This window comes from Chelonia mydas, chromosome 23 (genome assembly GCF_015237465.2).
Source record: "Chelonia mydas isolate rCheMyd1 chromosome 23, rCheMyd1.pri.v2, whole genome shotgun sequence".
In the NCBI taxonomy this organism is placed as follows: domain Eukaryota; kingdom Metazoa; phylum Chordata; order Testudines; family Cheloniidae; genus Chelonia; species Chelonia mydas.
The window spans coordinates 10,840,198-10,855,512 of NC_051263.2; the positions used below are offsets into that span (position 1 = coordinate 10,840,198).

Genomic DNA, 15,315 nt, shown 5'->3' on the forward strand with positions numbered 1-15,315 from the left:
ATAGATTCATACACTGTAATCTTGACTTAATTTTTTCTTAATAATTTCCCTTATTATATCAATTTGTCTATCTACAAATATATAATATAATCATGTTTAGAGTTTCCAAGCAAATTAAAAATCATAATCTAATCTGACCTCCTGTCTAACACAAGCTGTATAATTCTCCCAAAATAATTCCCAGAGTATAACTTTCAGAAAAAAAAATCCTCATTGAGTGGGGAAGGAGAGGCAGAAGGGTTCCCATGGGGTTCATTGTTTCTAATGGGGTCCCGTGGGGGATTAGTTCTTTCTCCTTTTTCTATTTAACATTTTTATCAGTGACCTGGGAGAAAACATTAAATTTTCATTGATAAAGTTTGCAGGTGGTACAATAATTGGGGAAGTGGTAAATAATGAAAACGATAGGTCCCTGATACAGAACAATCTGGATCGCTTGGTGGATTCACCATAAGGAAACAATATGCGGTTTAGTACAGCTAAATGTAAATGTATACATCTAAGAACAAAAATTGTAGGCCATACTTACAGGATAGTGCAGCTCTATCCTGAGAAGCTGTGACTTTGAAAAGATTAGGGATTCATGGTGGATAATCAAGTGAACATGAGCTTCCAGTGTTATGCTATGACCAATAAGACTAACCTTAGGACATAAACAGGGGAATCTCAAGTAGCAGTAGAGAGATTATTTTACTTCTGTATTTCGCACTGGTGCAACTTCTGCTGGAATACTGTGTCCAGTTCTTGTGCCCGCAATTAAAGGAGGATGTTAATAAATTGGAGAGGGGTCAGACAAGAGACACAAGAATGATTAAAGGATAAGAAAACATTCCATATAGTAATAGACTCAAAGAGCTCAATCTTTTTACCTTAGCAAAGATTAGGTTAAGGTGTGACTTGATTACAATCCATAAGTACCATACACTGGGAACAGGAATAATGGGCTCTTCAGTCTAGCAGAGAAAGGTATAACATGAGCCAATGGCTGGAAGTTCAAACAGTGAGGGTGACTAAATACTGGAAAAATTCACCGAGGTTTATGTTAAAATTTAGCAAGGGCCATGGTGTATTCTCCAACACTGACAAGATTTAAATCAAGATTGGATGTTTTTCTGAAAGATCTGCTCTAGGAATTATTTTTGAGGAAGTTCAATGGCCTGTGTTACACAGGAGGTCAGACTAGATGATCACAGAGGTCCCTTCTGGCCTTGTAATCTATTCTTCTCTCTTCATTCTCTGTGTTGGGGCTATGGCAAAGCCAAGTTAAGCAGGTGGGTATCAGACTTGCTCTGGAAGTGGTGAGATTGGATGCTTTTCTTGCCTCCTTCAGAAAGCAGCTCTAAAGCCAGTTGCAGTAGGCCAGTGGTTCTCGCTGACCCTTTCATAGTTCCCTTGGAAGGTGGTTGCTGAGGGAAATTGTGGTGTCAGACAGATAGAGTCTATTAGGTACCATAGCAAGCAATGCCTAACATATGAAGTCCAAAATCTGACCTAGGATCCTGTGGAGAGTGAGCATCATGAGTGAAGCACCACATTCATGACCTTTTGGGGACTAGTGTTGCTGAGGAGACAGGCTGATGTGTTCTGGACCACATGATGTTTTCTGAAGGTTGATGTGATCATTCCTACACCCTACTATGTGCATCGAGAGTGCATGTGGGCATGGATCCTTGCAGCAAAGTCATCTTCTGACAGAATACGGTTCAGCCTCCTAGACAGCCATGGATGTTAGGAGGAGTTTGTAGCAGCTGTGCATACTGGAGTGTTCACTGAGAATGAGTTCAGAAAGAGCCAGAGGCTGCAAACTGAGTGCTGGGCTTTAGTCCATCCATCCTACTTAATTCTGAGTAATAAGAGGGCTAAATAACACACTTTGAAAACAGTGAAAGGCTGATCAGAGCTGACTTGTGTGAATGGGGCATGTGGATGGAACTTGTTCCTTCCCTTCTCATCAACCTGCATCCATAATCAGTTCAGTGCAGCATCCCGGTAGCTCACACCCTGTAGCCACATACTCGATGTCATATGCCATAAAAATATTTGTTTAGAGAAAAGGACTGAAGTGATGCTGTTACTCAGTTGTGTGTCATTCCTTTGCAGAGCAAATACAGTGGGACAGGAGTAAGTTTGCATTCAGTTACGTAGCCTTTTACTCAAGCAGGGGAGAGGCAGGGATGGAGTCGTCACCTAGTGAGCTGCCTGCACTCGAGTGCTCACAACAATGAGGAGTCCAGAAGGAATCAGAGACTGTGAACTGACTTGGTGATCAATCCATCAATCCTACTTCATTCTTAATAATAGCAGGGGGAAATAATGCACATAGACAACCGAAGTGCTGATCATGGTTGACTTGCATGGCTGTGAGATGGAGAACGAACTAAAACCCAGATCCACAAATGGACTTGGGCATTGCAATGTTGGAGATTGCAACACCTAACTTGTAGGAGCTGGGCCATCAAACAGAACCCACAAAGCCTAGACTGCCTATACGATGCATGGGGAGAGAGATGCTCTTCAATCTAGGATCAACAAAGGACACCATAATAGCCGGGGAGGTGCCTAAGCTACTTGATAGATGATTCCGAGGTGAGGGATGTATCCTAAGCCCCAGCCCTCTCAGGGAGGTAGGCACTTACCTCTGCTCGGGATCCACAGTCTGGATTCCTCTCCTGGAGTCAGGCGCCTAATCCATTTCTTGTAAGAATGGCATGGGGCACATCTAACTCCATGTGAAACTGGCAGGGGGGAGGAGGAGAAAACAGCAGCTTTCACCCTGGTCTCAATGGTTGTAGCACTCTCCCAGAATGTGGGAGACCCCAGTTCAACCCCGCCCCCCATCTGGATGAGGAGAGGGGATTTGAACTTGGGTCTCCCACCGGTCAGCTGAATGCCATAACAATAGGACTATGAGACATTATGATGTATGACTCTTGCAATGTTTCCTGTTGAAGCTGTTCCATTGCATGTACATTAAGCAATGGGCAAAGAGAGCATAAGAAGTGCTCTATAGACTAGTGGTTAGGACACGCATCTCAGAGGTAAGAAACTCAAGGTCAGATCCCATTTTTACTTCAGGCAAGGGGGAGACTTAAACCAGGGTCTCCCACATCCCATGCTTATCCACTGAGCTCAGTCCTGCTCCCACTAGCATTGTGGGGAGTTAGTTGAGCTTTGAGAACACCTACCACAGCAGCTCCTCCAGGTGAGGTAGTTGGCACAATGCCTAGTTTCACCTAGTTTGAGGATCCCTCTTGGTCTTAGATGTGAGAGATGTGCCCAGGTGCTCAGAATGAGGTGGCTGTGCAGAAGCTTAATGGCTCTTTTACAGGAAAAAATAGATGCAATGGGATTTTAGGCATCTCCAGAGTAAGTCAACTTAAATTTTGGACTATCTGACTCAGGTGGGAATTAAGCACCTACAGCATTTTATGTATCTGGGCCACCAAACTGATTTAGGATTCTCGGGAGAGCCAGTGTAATGAGTGAAGCTCCCCATTGATGCACGAGTGTCGCTGAGGAGACCGGCTGATCTGTTCTGGACCATATGATTTTTTTTCTGAAGGTCAATGAAATCATTTCTACTTCCTGTACTGAGTATTCCAGCCTAGAGTGCATGTGGGCATGGGTCCTTGTAGCAAAGTCATCTTATGACAGAATGTAGTGCAGCCTCCCAGGCAGCCACAGACTTAAAGAGGAGTTTGTAGCAGCTGTGGAGTGTCAGTCCAGAATGAGTCCAAAAACAGCCAGAGGCTGCAAACTGACTAGGTAATTGATTCCAATGCTGGGCTTCAATCCATCCATCTTACTTCATTCTGAATCAGGGGTCGGCAACCTTTTAGAAGTGGTGTGCCGAGTCTTCATTATTCACTTTAATTTAAGGTTTCGCATGCCAATAATACATTTTAATGTTTTTTAGAAGGTCTCTCTCTATAAGTCTATATATTATATATCTAAACTATTGTCAGGTTTCAGAGTAGCAGCCGTGTTAGTCTGTATTCGCAAAAAGAAAAGGAGGACTTGTGGCATCTTAGAGACTAACAAATTTATTTGAGCATAAGCTTTCGTGAGCTACAACTCACTTCATCGGATGCATTATGTAAACAAGGTTTTCAAAATGTTTAAGAAGTTTCATTTAAAATTAAATTAAAATGCTGATCTTACACCACTGGCCCGCTCAGCCTGCTGCCGGCCTGGGGTTCCGTTCACCTAGGCCAGCAGCAGGCTGAGCGGGGCCTGCGGCCGGGATCCCGGCTGGCAAGGGGCTGGCAGCCAGAACCCCAGACCGGCAGTGGGCTGAGCGGCTCAGCCCGCTGCCGGCCTGGAGTCCTGGCCCTGTCCACATAGAGTAGGTACCTACCTTCTCCCTGGTTCTAGCCATTCTCTTCCTCTCTCTGCACTGAGATGAGGGTGGGAGTGCACTGAGCACAGGGCTGGGGGTGAAGAAGCAGGCTGGGATTTGGGGTGCAGGGTCTAGCCAGGAGCTAGAATGAGGGAGGGGGCTCAGGGTTGGGGCAGGAAGTTTGGGTGTGGAGCGCTTACCTGGACAGCTCCCATTTGGTGCAAGGGATGCAGGTGGGAATGTGTGTGTGTGCGTGCGTGCGTGCAGGAGCTCCCATTTGGTGCTCAGGGTGGGGGTGGGGATGTGGGGGGTGCAAGAGTCAGGGCATGGGGTGTCGGGGGGCTGGGTATGTGTGGGGGGTGCAGGAGTCAGGGCAGGGGGCTGGGGGTGTGTGAGGAGGGTGCAGGAGTCAGGGCAGGGGGCTGGGGGGGTTGGGTATGTGGGGGGGGGTGCCGGAGTCAGGGCTGGGGTTGTGGGGGGGTGCAGAGGTCAGGGCACGGGGCTGAGGTGTGGGGGGGGTGCAGGGGTCAGGGAAGAGGGCTGGGGGTGTGGGCTGCAGTCGTGGGGGTGCTCCCAGCCCCCTGCCCTGAGCGGCTCACGGCAGGGGGCTGGAGGGGATACGCTGATTCCACCCCCTTCCCCAAGGTCCCCAGAGCAGAGAGTGCTCTGCGGCTCCGCTTTTCCCTTTCCCGATCTGTAGCAAGGGCCGTCAGCTGATCGGCCGCAGGGAAGGAGAGGAGGAGGGGCAGGAACCCAGCATGCTGGGGGAAGAGACGGGGGGAGGGGGAAACTTGCCTGCACTGCAAGGAGAGAGTGGGGGGGCGGAGAAGAGCGGGCTGGGCCGGATTTTTAATGGCACGCTGCTGTAGTCAGCAGCGTGCCATTAAAAATCGGCTCGCGTGCCGTCTCTGGCCCGCGTGCCATAGGTTGCCGACCCCTGATAAAAGGGCAATATTACACACTTTGAAAACTGTGAAATGCCAAGTAGGGTTGACTTGTGTGGATGGGGCATGAGGGAGGAACTTGTTCCTTACCTCCTCATCAATCTGCATCCATAATCATTTCCATGCAGCATTTCTGTAGCTCAAACCTTGCAGCCACATACCACATTTCCTACCCCATAAAAACATTGATTTAGAAAACGGGGCAAAAACTATGCTGTTTGTGAAATGTGTGTCATTCCTTTGCGGATCAAATACAATTGGCGAGAGGTAAGTTTGCCTTCATGTCTGTAGCCTTGGACTCAATCAGAGGAGGGACAGATGGGATAGGGTGGAGTTGCCACCTGGTGAGTTGCCTGTACTGGTGTGTTCAGCAACAGTGAGCAGTCCAGGAATCAGATAAGCAACTCTAATGATGGACTTCAATCCTACTTCATTCTTAATAATGGAGGGGGGGAAATAATGCACTTTAAAAACTGAAATGCTGCTCATGGTTGACTTGTGTGGCTGTGAGGTGGAGGAGGAGCTAATTCCTTACACATCTGCATCCTCCATGGCTCACACTTAACTGGCACCAATCCAAAGTCAACCACCAAATGTTTACAGAAAAAGGCAAAAATATGTAGTTACTCAAATGTATGTCATTCCTTTGCAGATGAACTACGGATGGGAAGGGGTAAGTTTGTGTTCATTTATGTAGCCTTCTCAAACTGAGGAGAGATGGAGCATGTGGTGGAATTGTGTGTACTTGTATATTTGCTGAAGAAACAAAGAGAAGCACTGATCAGCAAGAGGCAGAATGGGATAGTTTACTGCTGCATAAAATAGCTAGACATATCTGGGTTATTTTTCACTGGTGTATTGTTGGGAATATTCTTTATCTAGGCTTGGTTTGGAGCATCAGGCTTGGGGCGGTTCACAAGAAGCAAAAATTTGTTAACCCACCTTGCATATTGGCTGAGAATGCCATGATTGCAGCTGGTAAAAAAAAATCATTTTTTCTATTAAAAACAATACAAAATTCATTCATTTTTAAAAAAAATTCAGAGGAAAATTTGCTAAATTTTGGTCTTCCATTTTTTAAAATGATGTTTCCCTCTCTTTTTCCCTTTATTTCCCTTTCCCCCCATTGAATGCAATAGAATGAAAGTTGTTTAGGTTTTTTTTGTTTCTTTGTTTGTTTTTCATTTTTTTTCCATTTTTCCAGTCTCCAAGTTTTCAAAATTCCTCCAGCTTTGAAAAACGTATGGCCTGTCTAGGGATAAATGAAATTGCAACCCAGCCACTCTGTAACCTTTCAAAATGCCTTCAACTTTGGAGAAGGCAGAGGATAAAATTTTCAAAAGTGATGTAGACGTTTACGTCCAGATCCGCAGAGGCAAGGGAACGCCTAGTTGGAGGATACTGATAGGGCTCAGGTGTCTAACCGCCATTCTTAGCGGCCACTGCTATTCAAAATGCTCCAACTCAGCTGCCAGTCCAACTCAGCTAACTGTAGTCACCTAAACTCACTCAGCACATAAGTTTTTACTGTAAAAGTTCCCGTGGTACTGATTTTTCCACTTGTGGGCAAACACATTGCTGACTCACTCTAGGCCCTAGAATGGTCCATGAACCAGAAGCAGATAGGCATTCCTCTGCCTATCTCGTGGGGAGCAGATATTCCAGTAGGTGTACTCACAGGCCACCTACTGGATTGGGTCCCCTTAAGAATCTGTGGGTGGTAATTACCACCTCATAACTTTTAGCCCTGTGCTTACAGCATTCACCTGGGATGTAAGAGACCATAGGTTCAATTCCCCCTGCTGTCTGAGGAGGAGAAAGGATTTGAACATGGGTTTCCCACTCCTCCCAGTGTGCTAACCACTGGGCTATTGGATATTCCAGTATGGACCCTCCGTCAGTCTTGTCTGTTGACGCTGAAACCCAGTGTCCAGCTGTAATGACTCTTCAATTATTTATACTAAGTAAAAGAGTCTCAACAGGAGAGACTCAAAGCACCTCACATCAGGATGTCCCATAAGTGAATGGTGAGCACAGCCACCTGAAAAGTGTGTGCTGTAGGTTCAAATCCCTCCTCCTCCTCAGGAAGAGGTGGGAAGTGAACTTGGGTCTCCAACTTATAAGATGGTACCCTCACACGCACACTTAATATGTATTTAATTAAAGAGGAACAGCTTCAATGAGAGAGACCCATAGTCCAGTAGTTAGGCCATTCAGCTGAAAGGTAGGGAATGTCTCTCCAAATCCCTTCCCTTCAGCAGACAGAGAAGGGAATTTAAGGATATCCAATGTGAGTACCCTAACCACGGGTTGGATTTGGGTCTAAATATTCCTCGACCCTATCACCCTACAACTAGTCTGTAATTCTGTAGTATTTAAACAACGTTTCCACCCCTCTTCCCAAGTGGACCTCATGGGAACTAAGGGCCAGATCATCCCCTACCACGGTGGGGCTGTGGAGCTATTGGGAGCTCCAGTCGCTTCTCACTGGAGTGTTTCCTCTTCAAAAAAGGGAGGGGTTCCTAATCTTGAAGAGGAGATGGGGAGGTGGCAGCTTGACATCAAAGAGAATCCTAGAGTGTGACAGGAATAAATGGAGACCATAGACTTATTCCTGCTCCCATTGCAGTCAACAGGAATTGGTCATGAATTTCAGTGAGAGTAGTGTGTGTGTGTATGGTAATGACTAAAAGGAAACATTTAGTCAAATGAAAATTGTCCTTTTTTTGCTTCTCCTCTAGGAAAGAAACAAGAACATTCTGAGGAAGGTAAAATTTCCTGTATACCTGTTAATCCATCAGCAAGGGGCACATTTCAGCCAGTCACCATGATAGAGCACACATGAAAATATGATTGGTTATTTCATTTGCCAAGAGCCACTGTAGGGGAGTATGAAGTTTTAAATTTCTTGTGCTCTTCCAACAGTAGTTAACTGAATAAAGAGTATGATTGCTTCCATTGACTTCAGTGGGAATTAGACTATCTTGACCTTCTGCCTGCCTTTCTTTCAGTGCTACGAACACTGAGCGCTAGATTAGGTAAGAGGAGTGTATTTCCATATATTTCTAGTGAATACAGTCATTCACTCATCATAAATCTATTGTACATCACAGTTCATATGGCAGTCACCTTTCTAGAGAAAGAGGATATAGACTTTCCATTGTAAAACTCTACTATTATCAGTTCCTCATAATTTAGTGAAATAACCACAGTTGGAGTTGCAAGTGCTCAGTCACTGCCTTTCCTCAAATGCAATGATTTTGTTTTTCTTCTGGAAAGTTTTAACTAAAACTTTTCTTCCATTTTTGATAAAAGTATGAATAATGGGAGTTTCTTCATTGTGCTAGGGCTTCCAGCTCCCTTGAAGGGGAGGTTTACCTCTGCTTGCTTGCAGCCTGAGTTCAGAATCAAACCTGTCTGTCACTGGCAGCAGTCCCTGACTCCCTGCCAGCTTTATTCTTCCTCACAGGAGTCAGAGGCTCCTTTAGCCCTCCCTGCTGCAGAGACATGTCTCTGAGGGAAATGCAAACATTGTATTTCATGTAGAGCCCCTCCTCCTTGTGTGGCTTAAGCCTCCTCCCTGCTGTTTGCTAATCAGAGTGGCTTGTCTCCCCTCCTGGCATGCATTGGGTCCTGGGTTCTTTATTTCAGCACCTGGTGCCTCCACCCAAGGTGACTCCTGTCTGTGCTTGGGACACAGGGGTGCTGTCCCTTGGGAAAATGACTAATGCTACTTATCTATTTACAAGGAATATAACCCAGCACATGAACAACACAATATATCAATATAAGTCCCAACAAATGAAAGGTCACACTCAATAACAGTATGACACACAGAACTTTACTGGGAACAGGAAACAAAGGCTCTAGGGAAGCAACATAAGAACAGCCATACTGTGTCAGACCAATAATCCATCCAGCCCAGTATCCTGTCTTCTGACAGTGGCTGGTGCCTGATGCATCAGAGTGAACGAACAGAACAGGGCAATTTATCTAATGATCCATTCCCTGTCATCCAGTCCCAGCTTCTGATAGTCAGAGGCTTAGGGACACCTAGAGCACTGGCTTGCATCCCTGATGATCTTGGCTAATAGTCATTGAAGGAGATATCCTCCATGAACTTATCTCATTCTTTTTTTGAACCCCATTATATTTTTGGCCTTCACAACATCCTTTGGCAATGAGTTCCACAGATTGACTGTGTGTTCTGGGAAGCAGTACTTCCTTTTGTTTATTTTAAACCTACTGTCTGTCAATTTCATTGGGTAACCCCCTGTTTCTTGTGTTATGTGAAGGAGTTAATAATACTTATTTTCTCCAGACCATTCATGATTGTATAGACTTCGATCATATCCCACCTTAGTTGTATCTTTTCTAAACTGAACAGTCCGAGTCTTTTTAATCACTTCTCATACAGAAGCTGTTCCATACCCCTAATAATTTTTTGTTGCCCTTCTCTGTGCTTTTTCCAATTCTAATACATCTTTTTGAGATGGGGTGACCAGAACTGCATGCAGTATTCAAGGTGTGGGAGGACTATAGATTTATATAATAGCGTTATGATGATATTATTATTATTATTATTATTTATTATCTATCACTTACCTAATGATTCCTTACATTCTGTTAGCTGTTCTGACTGCACATTGAGTGGATGTTTTCAGAGAACTATCCACGATGACTCCAAGATCTTTCTTGAGTGGTAACTGCTAATTTAGACCCCATCATTATGTGTGTATATTTGGATTATGTTTTCCGATGTTCATTGCTTTGCATTTATCAACCTGGAATTTCCTCTTCCATTTTGTTGCTTAGTCACCCAGTTTTGTGAGATCCCTTTGTAACTCTTCACAGTCTACTTTGGACTTAACTATTCTGACTAATTTTGTATCATACGTAAACTTTACCACCTCACTGTACCCCCTTTTACCAAGTTTACCCCTTTTTCCAGATAATTTATGAATGTATTGAACAGCTCTGGTCCCAGTACAGATCCTTAGGGGATTCCACTCTCAACTGGAAAGAGGTTAAGATAAACTAAGGAAAGGGTTAAGATTAACTAAAGTACTAAAACATCAATAATCTAACTAATGCCCCATCTCCCTGTATTCACCACTGTACTAAAACCCTCAGCTCCCTCCCTAGCACCTTTCCAGGTAGGTGGTGTGCTAGGGATAAGTCCTGAAACAAGTTCTGAACTTCTGTGAATGTTGGATGGCTTAAACAAAAAGAAAGGGGTTCCCTTACAGTGTCTTCGCCCCCAGATGAGATTAGGTCCTCTCCTGGCTACCTGGTCTGGAGTCTTGGGAGGTTCCAGCTGGCTCTAGGTAGCTGCCAGTGGATTGGTTCTCTTCCCCTCTGATCAATCATAGAATCATAGAATATCAAAGTTGGAAGGGACCTCAGGAGGTCATCTAGTCCAACCCCCTGCTCAAAGCAGGACCGATCCCCAATTAAATCATCCCAGCCAGGGCTTTCTCAAGCCCTGACCTTAAAAACTTCTAAGGAAGGAGATTCCACCACCTCCCTAGGTAATGCATTCCAGTGTTTCACCACCCTCCTAGTGAAAAAGTTTTTTTCCTAATATCCAACCTAAATCTCCCCCACTGCAACTTGAGACCATTACTCCTTCTCCTGTCATCCGCTACCACTGAGAATAGTCTAAATCCATCCTCTTTGGAACCACCTTTCAGGTAGTTGAAAGCAGCTATCAAATCTCCCCTCATTCTTCTCTTCTGTAGACTAAATAATCCCAGTTCTCTCAGCCTCTCCTCGTAAGTCATGTGTTCCAGTCCCCTCATCGTTTTTGTTGCCCTCCGCTGGACTCTCTCCAATATTTCCACATCCTTCTTGTAGTGTGTGGCCCAAAACTGGACACAGTACTCCAGATGAGGCCTCACCAGTGTCGAATAGAGGGGAACGATCATGTCCCTCGATCTGCTGGCAATGCCCCTACTTATACATCCCAAAATGCCATTGGCCTTCTTGGCTACAAGAGCACACTGTTGACTCATATCCAGCTTCTCGTCCACTGTAACCCCTAGGTCCTTTTCTGCAGAACTGCTGCCGAGCCATTCGGTTCCTAGTCTGTAGCGGTGCATTGGATTCTTCCGTCCTAAGTGCAGGACTCTGCACTTGTCCTTGCTGAACCTCATCAGATTTCTTTTGGCCCAATCCTCCAATTTGTCTAGGTCCCTCTGTATCCTATCCCTATCCTCCAGCGTATCTACCACTCCTCCCAGTTTAGTGTCGTCTGCAAACTTGCTGATGGTGCAATCCACACCATCCTCCAGATCATTAATGAAGATATTGAACAAAACCGGCCCCAGGACCGATCCTTGGGGCACTCCGCTTGACACCGGCTGCCAACTAGACATGGAGCCATTGATCACTACCCGTTGAGCCCGACAATCTATCCAGTTTTCTACCTACCTTATAGTGCATTCATCCAGCCCATACTTCTTTAACTTGCTGACCAGAATACTGTGGGAGGCAGTGTCAAAAGCTTTGCTAAAGTCAAGGAACAACATGTCCACTGCTTTCCCTTCATCCACAGAACTAGTTACCTCGTCATAGAAGGCAATTAGATTAGTCAGGCATGACTTGCCCTTGGTGAATCCATGCTGACTGTTCCTGATCACTTTCCTCTCATCTAAGTGCTTCAGAATTAATTCCTTGAGGACCTGCTCCATGATTTTTCCGGGGACTGAGGTGAGGCTGACTGGCCTGTAGTTCCCCGGATCCTCCTCCTTCCCTTTTTTAAAGATGGCACTACATTAGCCTTTTTCCAGTCGTCCGGGACTTCCCCGAATCGCCATGAGTTTTCAAAGATAATGGCCAATGGCTTGGCAATCACATCCGCCAACTCCTTTAGCACTCTCGGATGCAACGCACCCAGCCCCATGGATTTGTGCACGTCCAACTTTTCTAAATAGTCCCGAACCACCTCTTTCTCCACAGAGGGCTGGTCACCTCCTCCCCATGCTGTGCTGCCCAGTGCAGTAGTCTGGGAGCTGACCTTGTTCATGAAGACAGAAGCAAAAAAAGCATTGAGTACATTAGCTTTTTCCACATCCTTTGTCACTAGGTTGCCTCCTCCTGATCTCTGGTCTCTGCAGGGCTGGCACTCTTCAGTCGCACACTAAACCCCCACAATAGTTCAAAGCTTCCCTTTGGGTGGAGAAAGGGAGTTGAGTACAGATTCTTTGGGCTGTGCTGCTCCTCTCCCAGCTCCAAACTCAAGCAATCAAAAGTGAAACCAAAACTTGTCCCTTTGTCCTTCAGTCAGCCTGTTCCCTCCCACTGAGGCACTGAGGAATTCTGGCTTCTCCCTGGCCCAGCAAAACTGCCTATATCAATCATTCCAGTCAAAGCTCCCCACTGGCTTTTTAAAGTATTTCCAGGCTATTCTCTCCCTGCCCTAGGCTTGAAGCTGCCTGGGGAATGGCATCCAGTGGGTCTGCAGCCAGTGTTGTGTAGGCCAGAGAGTAGGACCCCTAGAGCCTCAGTTCAGTGTCCAGGAACTAGCAAAGTCCAAAGGGGTGGGGGCTACATTCAAATGTGTGTCTCAGCTCAATAATATAGTATCTAATTCCCAGCTGTGTCCCATGGCTACATTTGGGGACTGTTCTCTCTCAGCTCCACTTGTTCTTCTGGGGTGTTTGCTGTAGTAGGCTTCAGGCAGTGAGCGAGGCTGGGAGAAGCCAGAGGCAAACAGAAAGGTCTCTGTGTCCTGCTTCACTCTCTTGTCAAGTGTCTTGTTTGGGAGGTTGGCTGGTTCTACGGGCAGACTGAAGTTACTCCGTCACAGCCAGGTCAGGTGGGACCTCCACATCCCTGCGATTGGTAGGAGCCAGGCCGGATTGGGAAGGCCGGCTTTAGCACCAAGCTAGTGCATTTCCATTATAACAAATTCTCATGACTCTTCTTTGAACAGCCACAAGGCCAAAATAGCACAGGCTTGAAAGTTGCAACATAGTATGGAAATAGCCCTCCCAGGCTATGGGAGTGGGAGTACTCGTGGAGTAAGTTGCTACCAGTGGAGATAAGGGTACCAGAGCTGAGCCCATACTTGGCAGTAGCAATACATTATCCTGCTCCGCTTGCCAAAGGAACACTTAGTGAGTGGTGCACTGCACATGTGTGTGTAGGTGACTGAGCTTTGCAGTGAACTACCAGATCACCAGAATGACTTCCAGCCCTGGGAAACTCAGGATCTGGTGACAGGGGCCATCTCCCCGCCCCTGCTGCTTTCTACACCAAAATACTTCCTTAGCCCAATCCTCCTGGCTCCTGCGCCTGGGTGGATTTTGTTGAGTTCCTGCTGCAATAAGTAGGAAGGAATAATCAGGACCTGATCCGGTCACCAGTAAATTTCATTGTGTACTGTACTGTTCTTCTGACAGCTAAGTAAAAATAAAATAACAGTTCTCTTAGAAAATAGGGAAATAGCCAGGTGTCCTGCAGCCTCAGGTTACACTGGCAAAGAGTAAATATGTAAAAGACATAACAACCCTCCTGCTTCAGCCATCAAGCAAATATGACCTCCTGAGGTCCCTTCCAACCCTGATATTCTATGATTCTATGGCCTGAGCTTGGCAGAATAGTCCGTCATGGACATATTACTGTCATTTAGACCATTTGCATTACGCGTTTCTTGCCTCTTCCTCGGAAGCAGCTGGGAATGGGCATTGTCAGAGCCAGGATGCTCCATTAGATGCATTATTATTGTTCAATGCAGTCCAATAAGTTGTCCCAATAAAGGATATTACCTCACCCACCTTGTCTCTCTATTATTCTATTCAGCCTTGCACTGCCAGGGATAGCATGCTCTTCCTTGCCCCCAACACTCTCGCTAAAGAAATATTATTTGTATGAAAGTCACAAGTGGAGAGTAAAGTAAAAATCCCATAGGCACAGGGATTACCATGAAAAGCAGCCAAGTTAGCACATATTTGTTGTCATTTGTTTTAGGTGGGTTCCATTGTTTGAATTTGCTATAGTTAGAGGTCAAGGTCAGAGGATTTACAACTTAATTTTACATTTTGATCTGAAGGTGGTATGATTTGTCGTTACTCTTGCAAAAGAGTTTGTGGACTTATTCTTGCTCCCATGACACTCCTTTGGAGATTTCAGTGAACTTCAGCAGGAATAGTTTGGGCTGTGTGTGTACGTATAGAGGTTTGTGTGTATGGTACTATCAAAATAAGAAGTATAAACAAGAGACATCATCTGTTTTCTTCCCTTCATTCAGAAAATAAAGAAAAACTGTTTGAAGCAGGTAAGATTTCCTATGTCCTTACTTTACTCTTCATTCATGGTCAAATCTCACTTGGTTGCATTGACACCACACACATGAAATTGTATGTCTATTTCATGCACCAGTTGCAGAGAGTTGCGACTGCAACAGAATAAAAACAACGAGGAGGCCTTGTGGTACCTTAGAGACTAACAAATTTGTTTGGGTATAAGCTTTTGTGGGCTAAAACCCACTTCATCAGATGCACGAGAATAGGAAGCTTTAAATGTGTGTTGCACTTCTAACAGAGTTAATGTTAACGGCATCAGGAATGCTGCCTGTGTTATCAGTTTTCAAATGATTTTGCAGTTTTATGTTGGTAATTGCACACAGAAGGGTTAGATGTCTCTGTTAGCATCACTAAAACGTGGCAGGGCACTAACATGGTCTGCTGTGGAACAGAGTATTCTTGTGGCCATGAGGAAATTCTAGTTTGTGTTGAGAGTCGGTGGGGTCGAGCAGGTTTTGTATAGCATTCTGTTCCCCCTTCTTTCCTGCAGTTTCTTCATCCATAGATCAGCATTGCTAAAACCCCAATTTGGCAAAGCACTTAAGCATATGCATAAGTGCCATTACCTTTAATGCGACCCAAGCAGATGATAAATTTAAGCATGTGTTTAAATGCCTTGCTGGATTGGGACATAAAACTTCACACTAATGCAGGCCCCTGTTCTATGAGAGGAGTCCTACAGAAGTTAGTGTCACTACTCAAAGTGCATAGAGTTAGGCACAGA

At 45.3% G+C, this 15,315-nt stretch overlaps 1 protein-coding gene across 1 annotated transcript in view; it reads left to right on the plus strand.

The window, feature by feature from the left end:
* Window positions 1-5,520: 5,520 nt before the first annotated feature.
* The window catches only part of LOC119564824 (butyrophilin subfamily 3 member A1-like), a 33,262-nt gene continuing 23,467 nt past the window's right edge, over window positions 5,521-15,315 (plus strand). Inside the window, exons 1-5 of the mRNA XM_043534727.1 lie at window positions 5,521-5,550; window positions 5,936-5,956; window positions 8,025-8,051; window positions 8,295-8,321; window positions 14,537-14,563. Coding sequence (XP_043390662.1) covers window positions 5,947-5,956; window positions 8,025-8,051; window positions 8,295-8,321; window positions 14,537-14,563 — 91 coding nt within the window. The 5' untranslated portion in view covers window positions 5,521-5,550; window positions 5,936-5,946. The remainder of the gene's footprint in view (window positions 5,551-5,935; window positions 5,957-8,024; window positions 8,052-8,294; window positions 8,322-14,536; window positions 14,564-15,315) is intronic.